Source organism: Berghia stephanieae, chromosome 1, assembly GCF_034508935.2.
Source record: "Berghia stephanieae isolate SIO BIC M18660-M18661 chromosome 1, UCSD_Bste_1.3, whole genome shotgun sequence".
NCBI lineage: Eukaryota > Metazoa > Mollusca > Gastropoda > Nudibranchia > Aeolidiidae > Berghia > Berghia stephanieae.
Window position 1 is genome coordinate 47,437,876 of NC_088360.1, and position 14,528 is coordinate 47,452,403.

General features: G+C 33.8%; 1 protein-coding gene across 1 annotated transcript in view; it reads left to right on the forward strand.

Moving 5' to 3' along the window:
- Positions 1-14,268, forward strand: part of LOC144976512 (FAS-associated factor 1-like) — a 35,637-nt gene extending 21,369 nt beyond the window's left edge. Inside the window, exons 13-18 of the mRNA XM_078920806.1 lie at positions 191-327; positions 5,127-5,215; positions 7,523-7,603; positions 8,158-8,268; positions 9,570-9,785; positions 12,996-14,268. Of these exons, the coding sequence (XP_078776932.1) occupies positions 191-327; positions 5,127-5,215; positions 7,523-7,603; positions 8,158-8,268; positions 9,570-9,785; positions 12,996-13,076 (715 nt within the window). The 3' untranslated portion in view covers positions 13,077-14,268. The remainder of the gene's footprint in view (positions 1-190; positions 328-5,126; positions 5,216-7,522; positions 7,604-8,157; positions 8,269-9,569; positions 9,786-12,995) is intronic.
- The last annotated feature ends 260 nt before the right edge of the window (positions 14,269-14,528 follow it).

The following is a 14,528-nucleotide window of genomic DNA, read 5'->3' on the forward strand; positions in this document are numbered from 1 at the left end:
CGTTTTTTCTGTTTGAGCTTTTAAGCTCCTTTAAATTCAGTTATCTATCGAACGTTTTAGCATGCAGTAATTGCTATAATACAACTAAAATCAAACAAACAATGGAAAATATTTTAATACTAATATAACTATTCTGAATGCAGTTAAAAGAAATGCATTTTAAAATCTCTTCTCTAAAATATATTTTCAGACTTTTACAGAATGCAACTCGCCATTTTGGTGGGCTGGCAGCAAATCAAATGAGATTGTATAAACCAGAGCAGCTACCGTCACTTTTACTCATTTCTCGTTCTAAAGCCACCAATGAAGTCATTGATGTCATACAAGGTAAGCATTGAAAGAAAGGAAAAAGAAAAATAATGACCCACATATGCAATGAGCAGAAATTGGGCTGTACAGCCTGACAGAAAATACTTTGTTATTGACTAGCATTTTTTCCAAAGGGAAATAAGCAGTTATTACTGTCCGTTTAACACTACAAAATCTATTATTAACTTATGCTCAATGAATGGCACAATATCTTGTTTACATTATTTTCTCTTCTTTAAATATTGACAAATGATCCATAAACTGATAACTGAAAGCAAACCTTGATTACTTTTTACATATGCATTATGGTGGACAAAGTTGATCATATATTTTAAGAGGCAAAGTCAAAACATTGAAAAATTATTTTGTAATTTTGTAATTGTAATGCGCTTTGAGCACATTTAATGGATATTGTGATATATAAATGCTCAGTTTTTTAGAATCTAGGTATTTTAAACAGAGATGATCATATCCAAGTAATTTTGTATCAGTCGTCTAGTTAAGTGTATTTTGACAGAGCTGCCAACTGCTCCAAAGAAGCATGTTTCTATGTTTCTTTCTCACCTCTTACGATTGTCAGGGATTCCCATTTTCTGGCTTTTAAAAATCTTCTTGCTCATTTTGGTCAGTCTTGGATTTTATTTTGTTGTTTCAAAGATGAAAGTTGTGATTGTTATGGCAACAGTTAAGGGGAAGCTAGGTTGATAGGCAGACCTGTCTCTTACTATGAAAAATTCGTAAAATTGGCTTTTGGCTCTAATTTCAGCACTTGATGAGCATCTCTAAGTTATTGAAACATGTCGAAAATTAATTTGATGCCAGAGTATATAATTTTAAGGATTTTGAAGTGTTACTTAAACATTGTCAGGGTAAATTGTTAATATAAAGTTAACTATAGCGACTATAATTTTTATCTCCTAAAAATTATGAATTTTGGAATTTTCAATTAGTCAGGTCTGGATATGTATCAAGGGTGATACCATTTGATGAAGAGACGCTTTGTACAAAATATTTTCATGAATGGCTCTTCACAAGAACAATTTTCAGGCTTTTAAAATAAAAAATCAGCAAAGGGCCTCCCTTGATTGTAAGCTTTTTCTTTTAAATGGTATGATATTTGACATGTCATTCAACCAGCTCACAATATTTTAATTTTTTTCTTATAATTTCTCTCATTCTTGATTTTCACTGTCTACATCATAACTTTTTAGAACTGTACACTTTTCAAAAAAAAAAACAACAACAAAAGAACTTAAATCTTTTTGATAAACTATCTTACACTTTTTCTTGTAAATGTTTACTAGTTGTTATAATATTGGAATTACTTTGTCTTCACACCACAAACAATATACAGTGGAACCTCCTGATAATGACATGCCACGGGACCGAGTTTTTATGTCGTTATCCAGAGGTGTCGTTATTTAGAGGTTTTCCAAGATGGCGGACAAAGTGGGCGTGGTAAGGCCCGCGGGACCAGTTTTTATTAACATTGACAAAATAAACAAATCATTGTAGTGTATTCCTCTTAGAGGGTAATTGTGCGTGTGTCTTTTTATTAACATTGACAAAACAAACAAATCATTGTAGTGTATTCCTCTTAGAGGGTAATTGTGCGTGTGTCTGGATGAGACTTTTAGGTGATCTGAACTGAGTACACTGATAGTGTGCTCCTGGAATCTACATCTGTTCCCTATTTAAACCATTCCCCTTTGTCTTACTTTTTCTTATGTCATTTCAATTGTAAATCTAGAATGTTTTTTACTATCCAATTTTCTTCCTTTTTACTGGCGCTGATATGACATAGATGTGTCACAAGCGCTATACTTATCCTCTTCGGGCCTTGAGGCACATAGGGCATCCACCAGAAATCTCAATTTTTTGCGATCGGCTGCTTTTACAGTGGCTGTATTCCAGGACAGGCCTACTTCCTTTAATTCTTTCTCCATGGTCCTTCGCCAGGTTTCTTTGGGTCTTCCCCGCTGTCTCTTCCCATCTGCTGTCCAGTACAAGGCTGTCTTGGGAAGTGACCCTTTTTCCATTCTGGCCACATGACCCAGCCAACGCCATATTCTTCTTTTTATTTGGCTTTCAATGCTAGTGCAGTCAGCTTTCTTTAATAGATCCACTGTTTTTATTTTTGTGGGCCAAAATAAATTAAAAATTCTTTTTAAACACTTGTTCTGAAAGGCTTCTCGTTTCTGTATTAAGGAGGATGTCATTATCCAGCTTTCACTTCCATAAAGCAGTACACTTAAAACATTGCTCTTGTATATTTTCACAAGCGCTATAAACCCCTTTAAAACAAACAAAAACAGGTAATTCGGACGCTGAGAGTTAGATAAAATTCCTCCTCCTCCTCCCACAAAAACACAACTACTACTACTACTACGACTACTACTACTACTACTACTACTACTACTACTACTACTACTACTACTACTACTACTACTACTACTACTACTACTACTACTACTACTACTACTACTACTACTACTACTACTACTACTACTACTACTATCACCACATAAAATCACATTTTCCAAGATTTTGCGTTTACTTGTTTACACATATATTTATACCTTGGTTTTTGTTAATGCACATCAGCCAAGATTCGTCAAAAAAAAAGCTGCGTTCTCATTGGTTTCAAAAGCTGCGTTATCATTGGTTCAAGCAGGAATCGTTTTTATAAACTTTGAGTACTCATACTCGATATTTTTAGTATCAGATATCTACGAAAACTGCTGAAACTCGCCAAAATTATTTCGTTATTCAGAGGTTTTATCAAAAAATGCGTCGTTATTTGGTTTTCTTTACTGATCTTAAATAGAAAAAAATCAGGACCACGGGCCAATGTCGTTATCAGGAGGTTGTCGCTATTCGGAGGTGTCGTAATCGGGAGGTTCCACTGTATGTGAAACAATCCTTTGGCACAGCTTTATCTTTGGTCAAGGTGCTTTTTGCAAATAACCCCGTGCTTCCCGTATCATAAGTCTGGATGATGAAGGTTTAAGTGAAGAGGAGCATGGAAGCTTTCAATATTAACCATTAGATATGAAGTGAATAGAAAAGTGCCAGAAGACAATAGAGAATAAAAATTTTTCGCGGCGGTGGTGGGGTTTGAACCTGCGACCTTATTGGTACGACAACTCCGCCTGGCAGGTGAGAGCGTGGCTCTACCGTGTGAGCTATCCACGAACACAAAAAAATATTCGTTTCAAACTCAAAGTCATTACTAGATCCCTCTCTCACCTACTTCTTGAGACCGCCGATTCGTTCGTACACCACCATCGCGAATAATTTTGACCAGCAGTTAAGCTTAATAGCCAATATTCTCAACACAAACATATAACATAGAAACGATTGAGACATTGAGTATGCTCCGGTGTATGGGGTGAATTTTAATTCAGAAAAGTGAGTGGAGCAGGCACTTATGTTGGTAACAACAAGATATGAAGTGAATAGAAAAGTGCCAGAAGACAATAGAGAATAAAAATTTTTCGCGGCGGTGGTGGGGTTTGAACCTGCGACCTTATTGGTACGACAACTCCGCCTGGCAGGTGAGAGCGTGGCTCTACCGTGTGAGCTATCCACGAACACAAAAAAATATTCGTTTCAAACTCAAAGTCATTACTAGATCCCTCTCTCACCTACTTCTTGAGACCGCCGATTCGTTCGTACACCACCATCGCGAATAATTTTGACCAGCAGTTAAGCTTAATAGCCAATATTCTCAACACAAACATATAACATAGAAACGATTGAGACATTGAGTATGCTCCGGTGTATGGGGTGAATTTTAATTCAGAAAAGTGAGTGGAGCAGGCACTTATGTTGGTAACAACAAGATATGAAGTGAATAGAAAAGTGCCAGAAGACAATAGAGAATAAAAATTTTTCGCGGCGGTGGTGGGGTTTGAACCTGCGACCTTATTGGTACGACAACTCCGCCTGGCAGGTGAGAGCGTGGCTCTACCGTGTGAGCTATCCACGAACACAAAAAAATATTCGTTTCAAACTCAAAGTCATTACTAGATCCCTCTCTCACCTACTTCTTGAGACCGCCGATTCGTTCGTACACCACCATCGCGAATAATTTTGACCAGCAGTTAAGCTTAATAGCCAATATTCTCAACACAAACATATAACATAGAAACGATTGAGACATTGAGTATGCTCCGGTGTATGGGGTGAATTTTAATTCAGAAAAGTGAGTGGAGCAGGCACTTATGTTGGTAACAACAAGATATGAAGTGAATAGAAAAGTGCCAGAAGACAATAGAGAATAAAAATTTTTCGCGGCGGTGGTGGGGTTTGAACCTGCGACCTTATTGGTACGACAACTCCGCCTGGCAGGTGAGAGCGTGGCTCTACCGTGTGAGCTATCCACGAACACAAAAAAATATTCGTTTCAAACTCAAAGTCATTACTAGATCCCTCTCTCACCTACTTCTTGAGACCGCCAATATTAACCATTGCACTGTTTGAACTTGGATTTTGCAGGTTTACAATTCAGATTTTAGATGAATCTTTTCCACCATATCTGTCTTTACACCCTCTTTACTACCTCTCTTCGAGTCTTGCCCTGTTCCCTGAATTTTAAAAAATTATTTACCTTCTCCAGCTGTTCCTTGACCAGCTTTCTTTCTTTCTTTTTTGTTTTTTTTTCATTTCTTGTCTTTTTTAAAGGTTTTATCTTTTGAGTGGTCTGTTAATTTTTGTTGTTGGTTTACCTGTTGTTTTCTTATATTATTATTCAATCATTTTCATTTCATATGAATTTTCTCTTTTTGTCTCTTTTCTTGTCATTGGATAATAAGGTATTATTACACTGGATGAAATGATGACGCATCTTATTCATGCATTGGATGTGTTTGAAAGGCAAAAACAGGCTGATGTTTCGGAGGAGGTAATGGTTTACTTTAAAATTCCACATTGATCAATCTAAACAGCAAAAGCTGGTCCACCATTCAAATCAGCCTCTAGAGGCATCACACTACAGTGTAGCACCAGATGCTCTGCACTGAAATTTGAGTGGCTGAATAAGCCGGCACTAACTCGTTCAGGACAATCTTTTTCAGACAGGTTGTGGCCTTTGTTGGTTGCAAAAATGGAGGGATTTCCCCTTTCTTTCAGGACATTTTACCACTTGTGGTATATATAGGCCAGTCAATACGCTTCAACAGTTGTAACGTCATTTCCCTTGAAATGACGCATGGTAACTTAGTAACTGGCTCTAAACTATCAGAACAGTGGCGACGCCCTTATGATATATTTCTCCCGACGAGCATGAAAGCCTATCCAGAGGAAAAAAACCCATTATAAATCTGATCATGTTTTGACTTTTAAACATTCTGGTCACAAGACATATGAAAAGTTCTAGCCAGCATGAAGAATAAAAAGTACCGATTTTCTTTGTTTAGAACCACGGTGGCCGCTGTTGCTGGGCGATGAGACATCAGACTATTGAATCCAATTGCAAAGCCCTTTCAGCAAAATTAGATAAGACCCTCATTGTGAATGGCATTTAAGAAAGTCTTTCAAAACTCGAGTCAGTTGATATTGAAAACATATTACTATAACTGTAAGGAATATTTTCAGAATATTTGTACATATGATATTTTTTATTGAATATATACTTACTTTATATAACTTATTAGATATCTCTCTCTCTCTCTCATTGCCATCACCTCGATCGGTGTTAACCATTGCACTCAATGATGCCACATTCCTTCTCTGCTCTTTGTCTTTTATGACTCAGGCAAATTCATGTACTTTGAGTCCTCTTGAAAATGAAACGCTGCTGATCAAGCAAGAGTAATTTATGACAAACAGGGTCCCCAATCCTTTAATTTCTTTCTCTTTTTTTTTGAAGTCCATATTCATTCCCAAAGAAGGTATTAATTATAGATCTTGTCTTTTTTCAAAGTGTCGTGTATAAATCAAGAAATGCTTTATACTTATAATATATATATATATATATATATATATATATATATATATATATATATATATATATATATATATATATATATATATATATATATATATATATATATATATGTATATATATATATATATATACATAAATTATAAAAACAAAAACCGTGAAATAATACTGCTCAACTTTTTGATAAAAGGAGCAATCTATAAAATATTTCAAGTATGATTATGATCTACTTCTACAATATTGTTTCGAGAATTCACTCTCATCAGGATGATATATATATATGTATATATATTAATATATTTATATATATATATATATATATATATATATATATATATATATATATATATATATATATATATATATATATTATATTATATTACACTCCGAGACATAGACAAAAAGCAAGTTGGAAAGTTGGATATAGGGGGATAGAAAACACGGTATGTTCCTCCCTGCCCACCATGGAAGGTCAGGAATCCCACCCAGATATAATATATTTATCTGGGTGGGGTTCCTGACCTCCCATAGAGGGAAGGTACATACTGTGTTTTCTATCCCCCTATATCTATTTTCTAACTTGCTTTTTGTCTTTGTCTTGGAATGAAATTACTTGGTTTTATCCTGGCCCTGGCTGGGAGGGAAACAGACAAATGTGTTTAGTCCGTTTTTGGGAGATGATATTTTTTTGTCCTTGTAAATCCTCTCTCTGTTATGCACTGTATTATTTGTCTTTTTACACATGTATGATTTGTGAACAGTTGAGTGTGTTCCTCTTGGCGCGGACCTGTGCTTGTGTCTGGATGAGACATTTAGTGATCTCAAACTAAGTACACAGATGGTGTGCTTTTGGAATCTACATCTGTTCACTATTTGAACCAATTCCCCTTTGTCTCCCTTTTTTTTGGATACTTTAATTGTAATTTTAGAACTTTTTACAATCCTATTTTCTTCCTTTTTATTGGCGCTGATATGACCTAAATGTGTTGTAAGTGCTCTAAAACCCTTAGAAACATAAAAACAAAATAACATATATATATATATATATATAATATATATATATATATATATATATATATATATATATATATATATATATATATATATATATATATATATAAAATATATATACATATATATATATATATATATAATATATATATAATATAATATATATATATATATATATATATATATATATATATATATATATATATATATATATATATATATAATATATATATTGTTGTTTTTTTTTATTAACAGAAAGAGAGAGATGCTCGAGAACAAATTAAACAAGAGCAAGATGCGGCCTACAGAGAATCCTTGGCAACAGACAGAAAGAAGGTAATTGTTATTACTGTCATCAATGTCATCACCTTTTCAAAACTGGACATAATCTTTAGTACCACATAACATAAATTCTCCAATTTTATTTATTTATTTATTATTGTTTTTGTTTTTTTGTGTATCTGATGTGAGAGATATTTTGTTATTTATTATACACATTAAGGGTGTCCCATGACAATGTTTTAAAGTAAGTTGACGAAAAAAGGAAAGCATTTGGATATACAAGTATGTTATCTCATAAATGTGACCAATCTCTCAAAATGGTATTATGTCGGGGTTAACTTGATACTTAGTATTGACATTTGAGCTTAACTTTTAAAAAGTGGACTTATTGAGGAAACGATTTTTTTTTTGTTTCTAAACCTTTAAAAAATATTTAATTTTCTCATTTTGAATAATTTTATGTCTCTTTTCATCTGGTTCATTCTGATATGAAACCAGATTGACATTTTGGGTCATAAATGTTCTTGTTGAAAATTTAAAATAAGTCCCATGTTTTAGTTTTTGGTTTTGATTTTTTTTTTCTTTCTTGAATTGCTGTCACTATTCAGGCTGAAGTGTTGAAAGTAGAGCAAGACAAACGAAGGGAAGAAATGGAGAGAGAAATGGAGGCACAAAAGAAGGAGGAAAACAAAAAGAAGGAAGCCGAACTTATCAAAGAGGTTAATGTTTTAACTTTTCAAAATTAAGGCTGTATGTGTGTGTGTTTGTGTGTGTGTCTATTATTATTATTTTTTTCAGGAATGTATCAAATGTTATCAAGTGAGTTCAGGTGGATTACAACAATGTTAAGATCAGGCCCCACATCTGACTTTTGAGTGTGATTTTCCTATTTAATGAAATATCTATACTGTTGTAATGAGTACATTGTTCCCTAATTGAATTGAAATGAAAATTTGGACCTCCCTGGTCACTTTTTCTTATTTAAATCAGCTTTGAAAAATATTAGCTTTGATAAAATCGTATAATTTCGCCAGTCTCCATCTTGCTGGCAGTCTTTAACTACTTAAAAAATGTCCAAATAATTTACAGCAGTAAAAATATAGAAGATAACCCATTCTTATTGTTAGAATATGCAGGAAAGAATGAGATAGAACAGTGAAAAGTGGAACAATTTTGGGAAAGCCTGCAGGATCGAGTGGTCTCTCAGAGCCAAAGTGCAGGAATTCATCCCAGTGTATTGAATGTTAAACTGACAGTAATAATTATTTTTTACCTTGGGCCTTAAGATAGAATGTTATTGCAAACGTACTTATTGCCACATATAACAAACACAGCAAATCAATCTTTGATGAGTGGGCAGCGAGTTAGCATTTTTTTAAAAAGCTTCCTCGAACTTACAGTTCCTTTGCCTGTGGATGTTTTCTACCAACTGAGCTGTGGTGACTCCTAATATCTTGGATTGGCTGCTAGTCATAATCTGGAATGAACATTTCTAAACAATTACTCACCTCTGTACATCATAACGAAATGCTGTTGACTGGGCAAACAACTAAGGAATACAGATATATACCAAAAAAAAAAAATCTAAAGTCATCAGAAATAACTCATATTGTCCAAATGAGCAAGCAGGGGTTAATGATTTTGCACAAGGAAATACATCCTGAAGTGTGGCTTGAACCTTTGACCCTCTAGATAATGATGCAGTGCCTGATCCACTCAATGATCTCGTCTTTCTAATTAAAATGGTTAATCAAAAAGTAAAAATGGCCTCGCATGAAAAACCCCTGTTTGGATATCAGGTTGAGACTATCCATGTGCAATGTCTGTGACCAAAACAATAAAACCCTCATACAGCCTCAACATTTACTGTCTGTATCACTATCACACTAACAATATGTATAATATATTATACATGCACTAAGGTTTATTATTTGAGGATTTGATAGTTCTCAGAAAGATTTGCTCAAGTCTTTTGACTAATCATATGTCTATAATTTATAGTATATTGTATTCATTTCAGGCCATCAGCCAATCAATAGCAACCTCAGTCCCATCAGAACCTTCAGCAGACGATCCTGGTCGCATCTCCTCTCTTCGGTTCAGACCTCCTAACAGAGAGATTTTCACACGCAGGTTTTATGCTGACAACACTGTCAAAGACTTATTGAATTTCCTCACATCCAAGGGCTTTCACACAGAGGACTTTAAAGTTTTAACCACATATCCACGCAGAGATGTAAGTTATTTTAATGCCAATAATTTTATGGTTGAATCAATAAGTAATAAATAAATAAGTAAATTTAAAAAACTTCATTCATCCATAAGTAAATTGGTTTTAACAAATGTGTTAAATTTACACAATTTTATAAAGAAATATAGTATATGAAATAAAAATAAAAGGTATAGTAAAAGTGCACCCATCAGGGATGCCACTTTTCCGGTTTTAGCCGGAAATCCGGGTTTTTTTTTTTACCACCAGCCGGTTTTAATCCTGAACCTCCGGTTTTTGCCGTCGTCACTATTCAAAAAAAAAAAATTTTTTTTTTTAAGAAGAAAAAAATCGCGATCGAGATTTGAGCCGGAACTTTTTCGCTGGGTGAATAATTTGGGCTGTCACCACCGGTCGAATATTTGGGCACCTAAATGGTAGTTATCTACGCCCATCCCCATCACAATTCCTCCTTTAAAGAAAATTTTTTTTTGATAAATAAACAGTGATTTTGAGAATTTCTCAGAAATTTTCCGCTGAATTTGCCGTGTCAAACATTTCCCTCCAAACCCCAAAATCACCATTATGTCTTATGTCATATTTTGACACCTGTGCAATAGTCTCGTGAAATTTGGTGACGGTCCCGTTTTTATGACGCCGGGCCAGATTAAATGGCACCAGATGTCACAATTGACACAGACGACCAGTGGTGTTCTTTGATTAGCTAGTTGATTGTTGAAGGGAAAGGACAACTCTCTCTCTCTCTCTCTCTCTCTCTCTCTCTCTCTCTCTCTCTCTCTCTCTCTCTATATATATATATATATATATATATATATATATATATATATATATATATATATATCTCTCTCTCTATCTCTCTCTCTCTCTCTATCTCTCTCTCTTTCTCTATTTCTTTCGCAACCATCCATTAAATCATCGGGTTATACAGAGATAGTACATTAGCCTAGAATAAAGCAATGGTGATTGGCTTAGTATATTCTTCCTTCTTTTTACCTTTTGACTATGGCTTTAAATTTGTGAGATTCTTGGGTTGTATTTATAAGCTGAATAACCACTAGGTTTCGGTAAAAAATAAAAGATATTGTAGCCTGTTTTATAAAGTAAAAATCAAAACAAAACAACACTTTCTGGCCTGTTGAATAACATTGTAGGCCTTTAACATGTGGAAAGGACAATTCATTAAATGCTTACAAAAAGTAAATTTATGTTTAATGATAAGAATGGATTTATACTAGTAATAGTAATATATTACATAATACCAATACAAAACTATGTTCCTGTTATTTTTACACTTTGCTTGCATTTGACCGATAGACGGAGACATTTTCCTCCTTTTTGAAAAATTGCTATTATTATCACTGAATAAAAAACAGTCACCAAAACCACTACATCATCTCTACCACCACTACTATTACAACCACTACCACATCATCTCTACCAACACTACTTCTACAAATAACACCGCATCATCCCTACCACCAGTACTACTACAACCACATCATTCCTACCACAACTATTACAACCACCACCACACAATTATCTCTAAAAGACCACCACTACTACAACCACCACCACATCATCATCCCTACCACCACTACTACTACAACCACCATCACATCATCATCTCTAAGACCACTACTACTACTACTACTACTACTACTACTACTATAATCACCACCACATCATTATCCCTATCACCACTACCACATCATCCCTACCACCACTCCTACTACAACCACCACCACACCATCATCCCTAGCACCACTACTACTACTACAAATAACACCACATCATCCCTACAACCACTATTACTACAACTACCACCACATCATCAACCCTACTACCACTACTACAACTACCACCACACCATCATCCCTAGCACCACTACTACTACAAATAAAACCACATCATTCCTACCACCACTACTACTACAACTACCACCACATCATCCCTACCACCACTACTACTACAACCACCACCACATCATCATCCCTACTACAACCACCAAATGTAATTACACTTTCAACTTTTGAAATTCTCCAAGTCTTGTCAGAAATTGCTGCGAGACAAATTTTGGATCGCATCTCAGTGAATTTGAGTGAAGTTCAAATTTTTGGTTATGGTTGCATGGGTGGGTCATGATTTTCACAATGAAAAATTTCTCCTTTTATGTGACCAGTCATTCTCACCCCTGATAGCTATTGATATTAATTTGTCTATATTTTGTTTTCAGCACCTTATTTTATCAATTTGAAAACTGTTAACTCTCCTTTCTTTTGTGTGTTATTTGCTCTCAATTGCAATAATAAGTACTGAAACAATATTCCAAATTTAATATTTTTCAAATCCCTACAAAGCCCTTGACGTTGATTTGTATCTCGTCCGCGCAAGTTTTCAGGCTTTTTAAAATTTGCCTGGTGGCATCCCTGATCCATAATATTAATATTAATACATTAAGATGTTATATATTTGATATACTTTGTCTAATGCATAATATAGTAGGATGTACAGGGTGTCCCTCCCAACACCAAACATTAACTTTGTGTCTTAGCAAATTTAGAATGTCTGTTTCTGTGGTTTGTTTTTTAATAAATTGTTTTCATTTCTTGTAATGGTCTGCTAAACTGGGCTATGGATCTTTGTTGAGCCACTTTTGGTAATTTCATTTATTTTAGTCACATTACACAAAGAAAATTTTGTCGCACTGTTGTGTCTCCTAAATAGAAGTAAAGAAAATTGAGGTCTTTCATGTCCATTTAGCTAACTTTGGTGATGCTATGATCAATGGGCATAAATTTATGATTTTTCCTTATGAGATGGTGACCACCAGAAACCAGGGAAAGACTTCATTGGACACCCTGTATAAGAAAGGGTAGATTTTAAAAAATGAATTTCGAATAAAAATATATCTTTTAATTATCAACAATAAATGACATTATAATAATTTTTACAGAAGTCTTATATTGAAAGAATACCCGGTTTTCTTTTTCACTAATGTTATACGGAAAGATGCAGACAGAGGACCAAGAAAAAACATTGACTTATGTAAAAATCAATTTATGTGGCCAGCGAACCATGAGATATCAGTTGCCCATTTTGTTGTAGTTGTTGTTGCTGTCATTGTTATTATTATTAGTACTATTATTGTTGCTATTTTTGTTCTCACTCACAATATTGCTATATTGATCAATCTTTTCATTTTGTTCTCTTTAATAGATTACAACAATTGACACGTCTCAGAGCTTAGAGTCAACAAAGCTTTACCCTCAGGAAACCCTTATTCTAGAAGAGCGATAGTAAAACTTTTAGAGTTCTTTTACTGTTTATTTATTCTTATATTAGGTCGATTTGTTTATTTGGTGAGTAGGATTTTTTTTGGTTTTGTTTCATAAAGGAAACAATCCAAGTTTTTACTAAGATGATTTTAAGATTTGGACTTAAATTTTATTTGTGTATTTATAAAGGATTCATCTAGTTTAGGTGATATTTCAAGAAGTTGATATCTTCAAAAATAGACTCAACAATAGCTTAAATGTTGTTCAAATGTGTGCTTAAAATTCAGTTAGGATTCTCCATTTGAAGAGCACAGTGGTAGAAAAAGCAGAGTCATAAATAATTTTTTTTTCAAATTTAAATCTAAAATTTAAGATATGAACATTTTAAAAAAAATTAATGTTTTGCAATATAAAAAAAAAAATTATCTATCTAAAAATGCTACCTGAACTTACATCCTTTGAATAATTTTAAAAATATATATGTTCCCCAATGCCATTCGACATCAGAAAGTGACTCCGCCTCTTTTACCCTGTGGTCTTAATTTTTACAACCTGCCTTGAAAGTAGAGGGATGGGTGAAGGTCAGTTAAAAATAGCTAAATCTGTTTGAGAACGGGAAAACATTTTGTTCTTTAATAATAAAAATAATAATAATAATAAAAAGAAGAAGAAGAAGGAGTACATTTATAGAGCACTCTAAACTTAATAAAACATTTAAATTATAGTGAATGTCTCGATAGCTTAGTTGGTTATATAGGCAAAGGGACTGAGATTGATCCAAAATGAAATCAGAATATTTTTTTTCCTATGACCTCTTGTCCACCCAGCATTGATTGGGTAGTTGGGTATGTTAGATCTGGTGGAAAGTACTTTGCGATAGACTAGCGTCCTATCCAAGGGTAGCAAGCAAGGATTACTACTGCTTTTACATTGTAGAATTAAGTAAGAAAGACACTTGCATGTAAACAAAGGAGAATATTTGCTGATTTATTATAAGTTTCACAACCATGGAAATAATAATATTATTTTGTGTGATATCAATACAGAATGGCTGTTCGTTTGTTTTATTTAAAATCAGAAATGCATTCAGTTCTAGACTTGTCAATTAAAACGGCATTGCTGTTATCAATTATAATTATTATTTTTTTTGTTTAAAATGTATTTTACATCAAATTATCACCCTCTTGTGTAATACATTGATTTTACCAACCTTCTCTATTCTGTTTTGTTTTCTTGTTTGCGTTTTATTTCCTTGTTTATATATATATATTTTTTTTTCAGTCTCTTTATCGGCAACTCTTATCCTAGCTTCTTCAGGTGGGGAGGGAATGATCATATTAATATTATTTTTTTTCTTTTACAAAATTATAATCTCGTCACTCCCTGACCAAACCCTCATCTTCTCCTCACACTATTTCCTACTTGATTACTGCAGTATTTAATTGATCTCATTGCCTTCATGAGGTATGTTCAT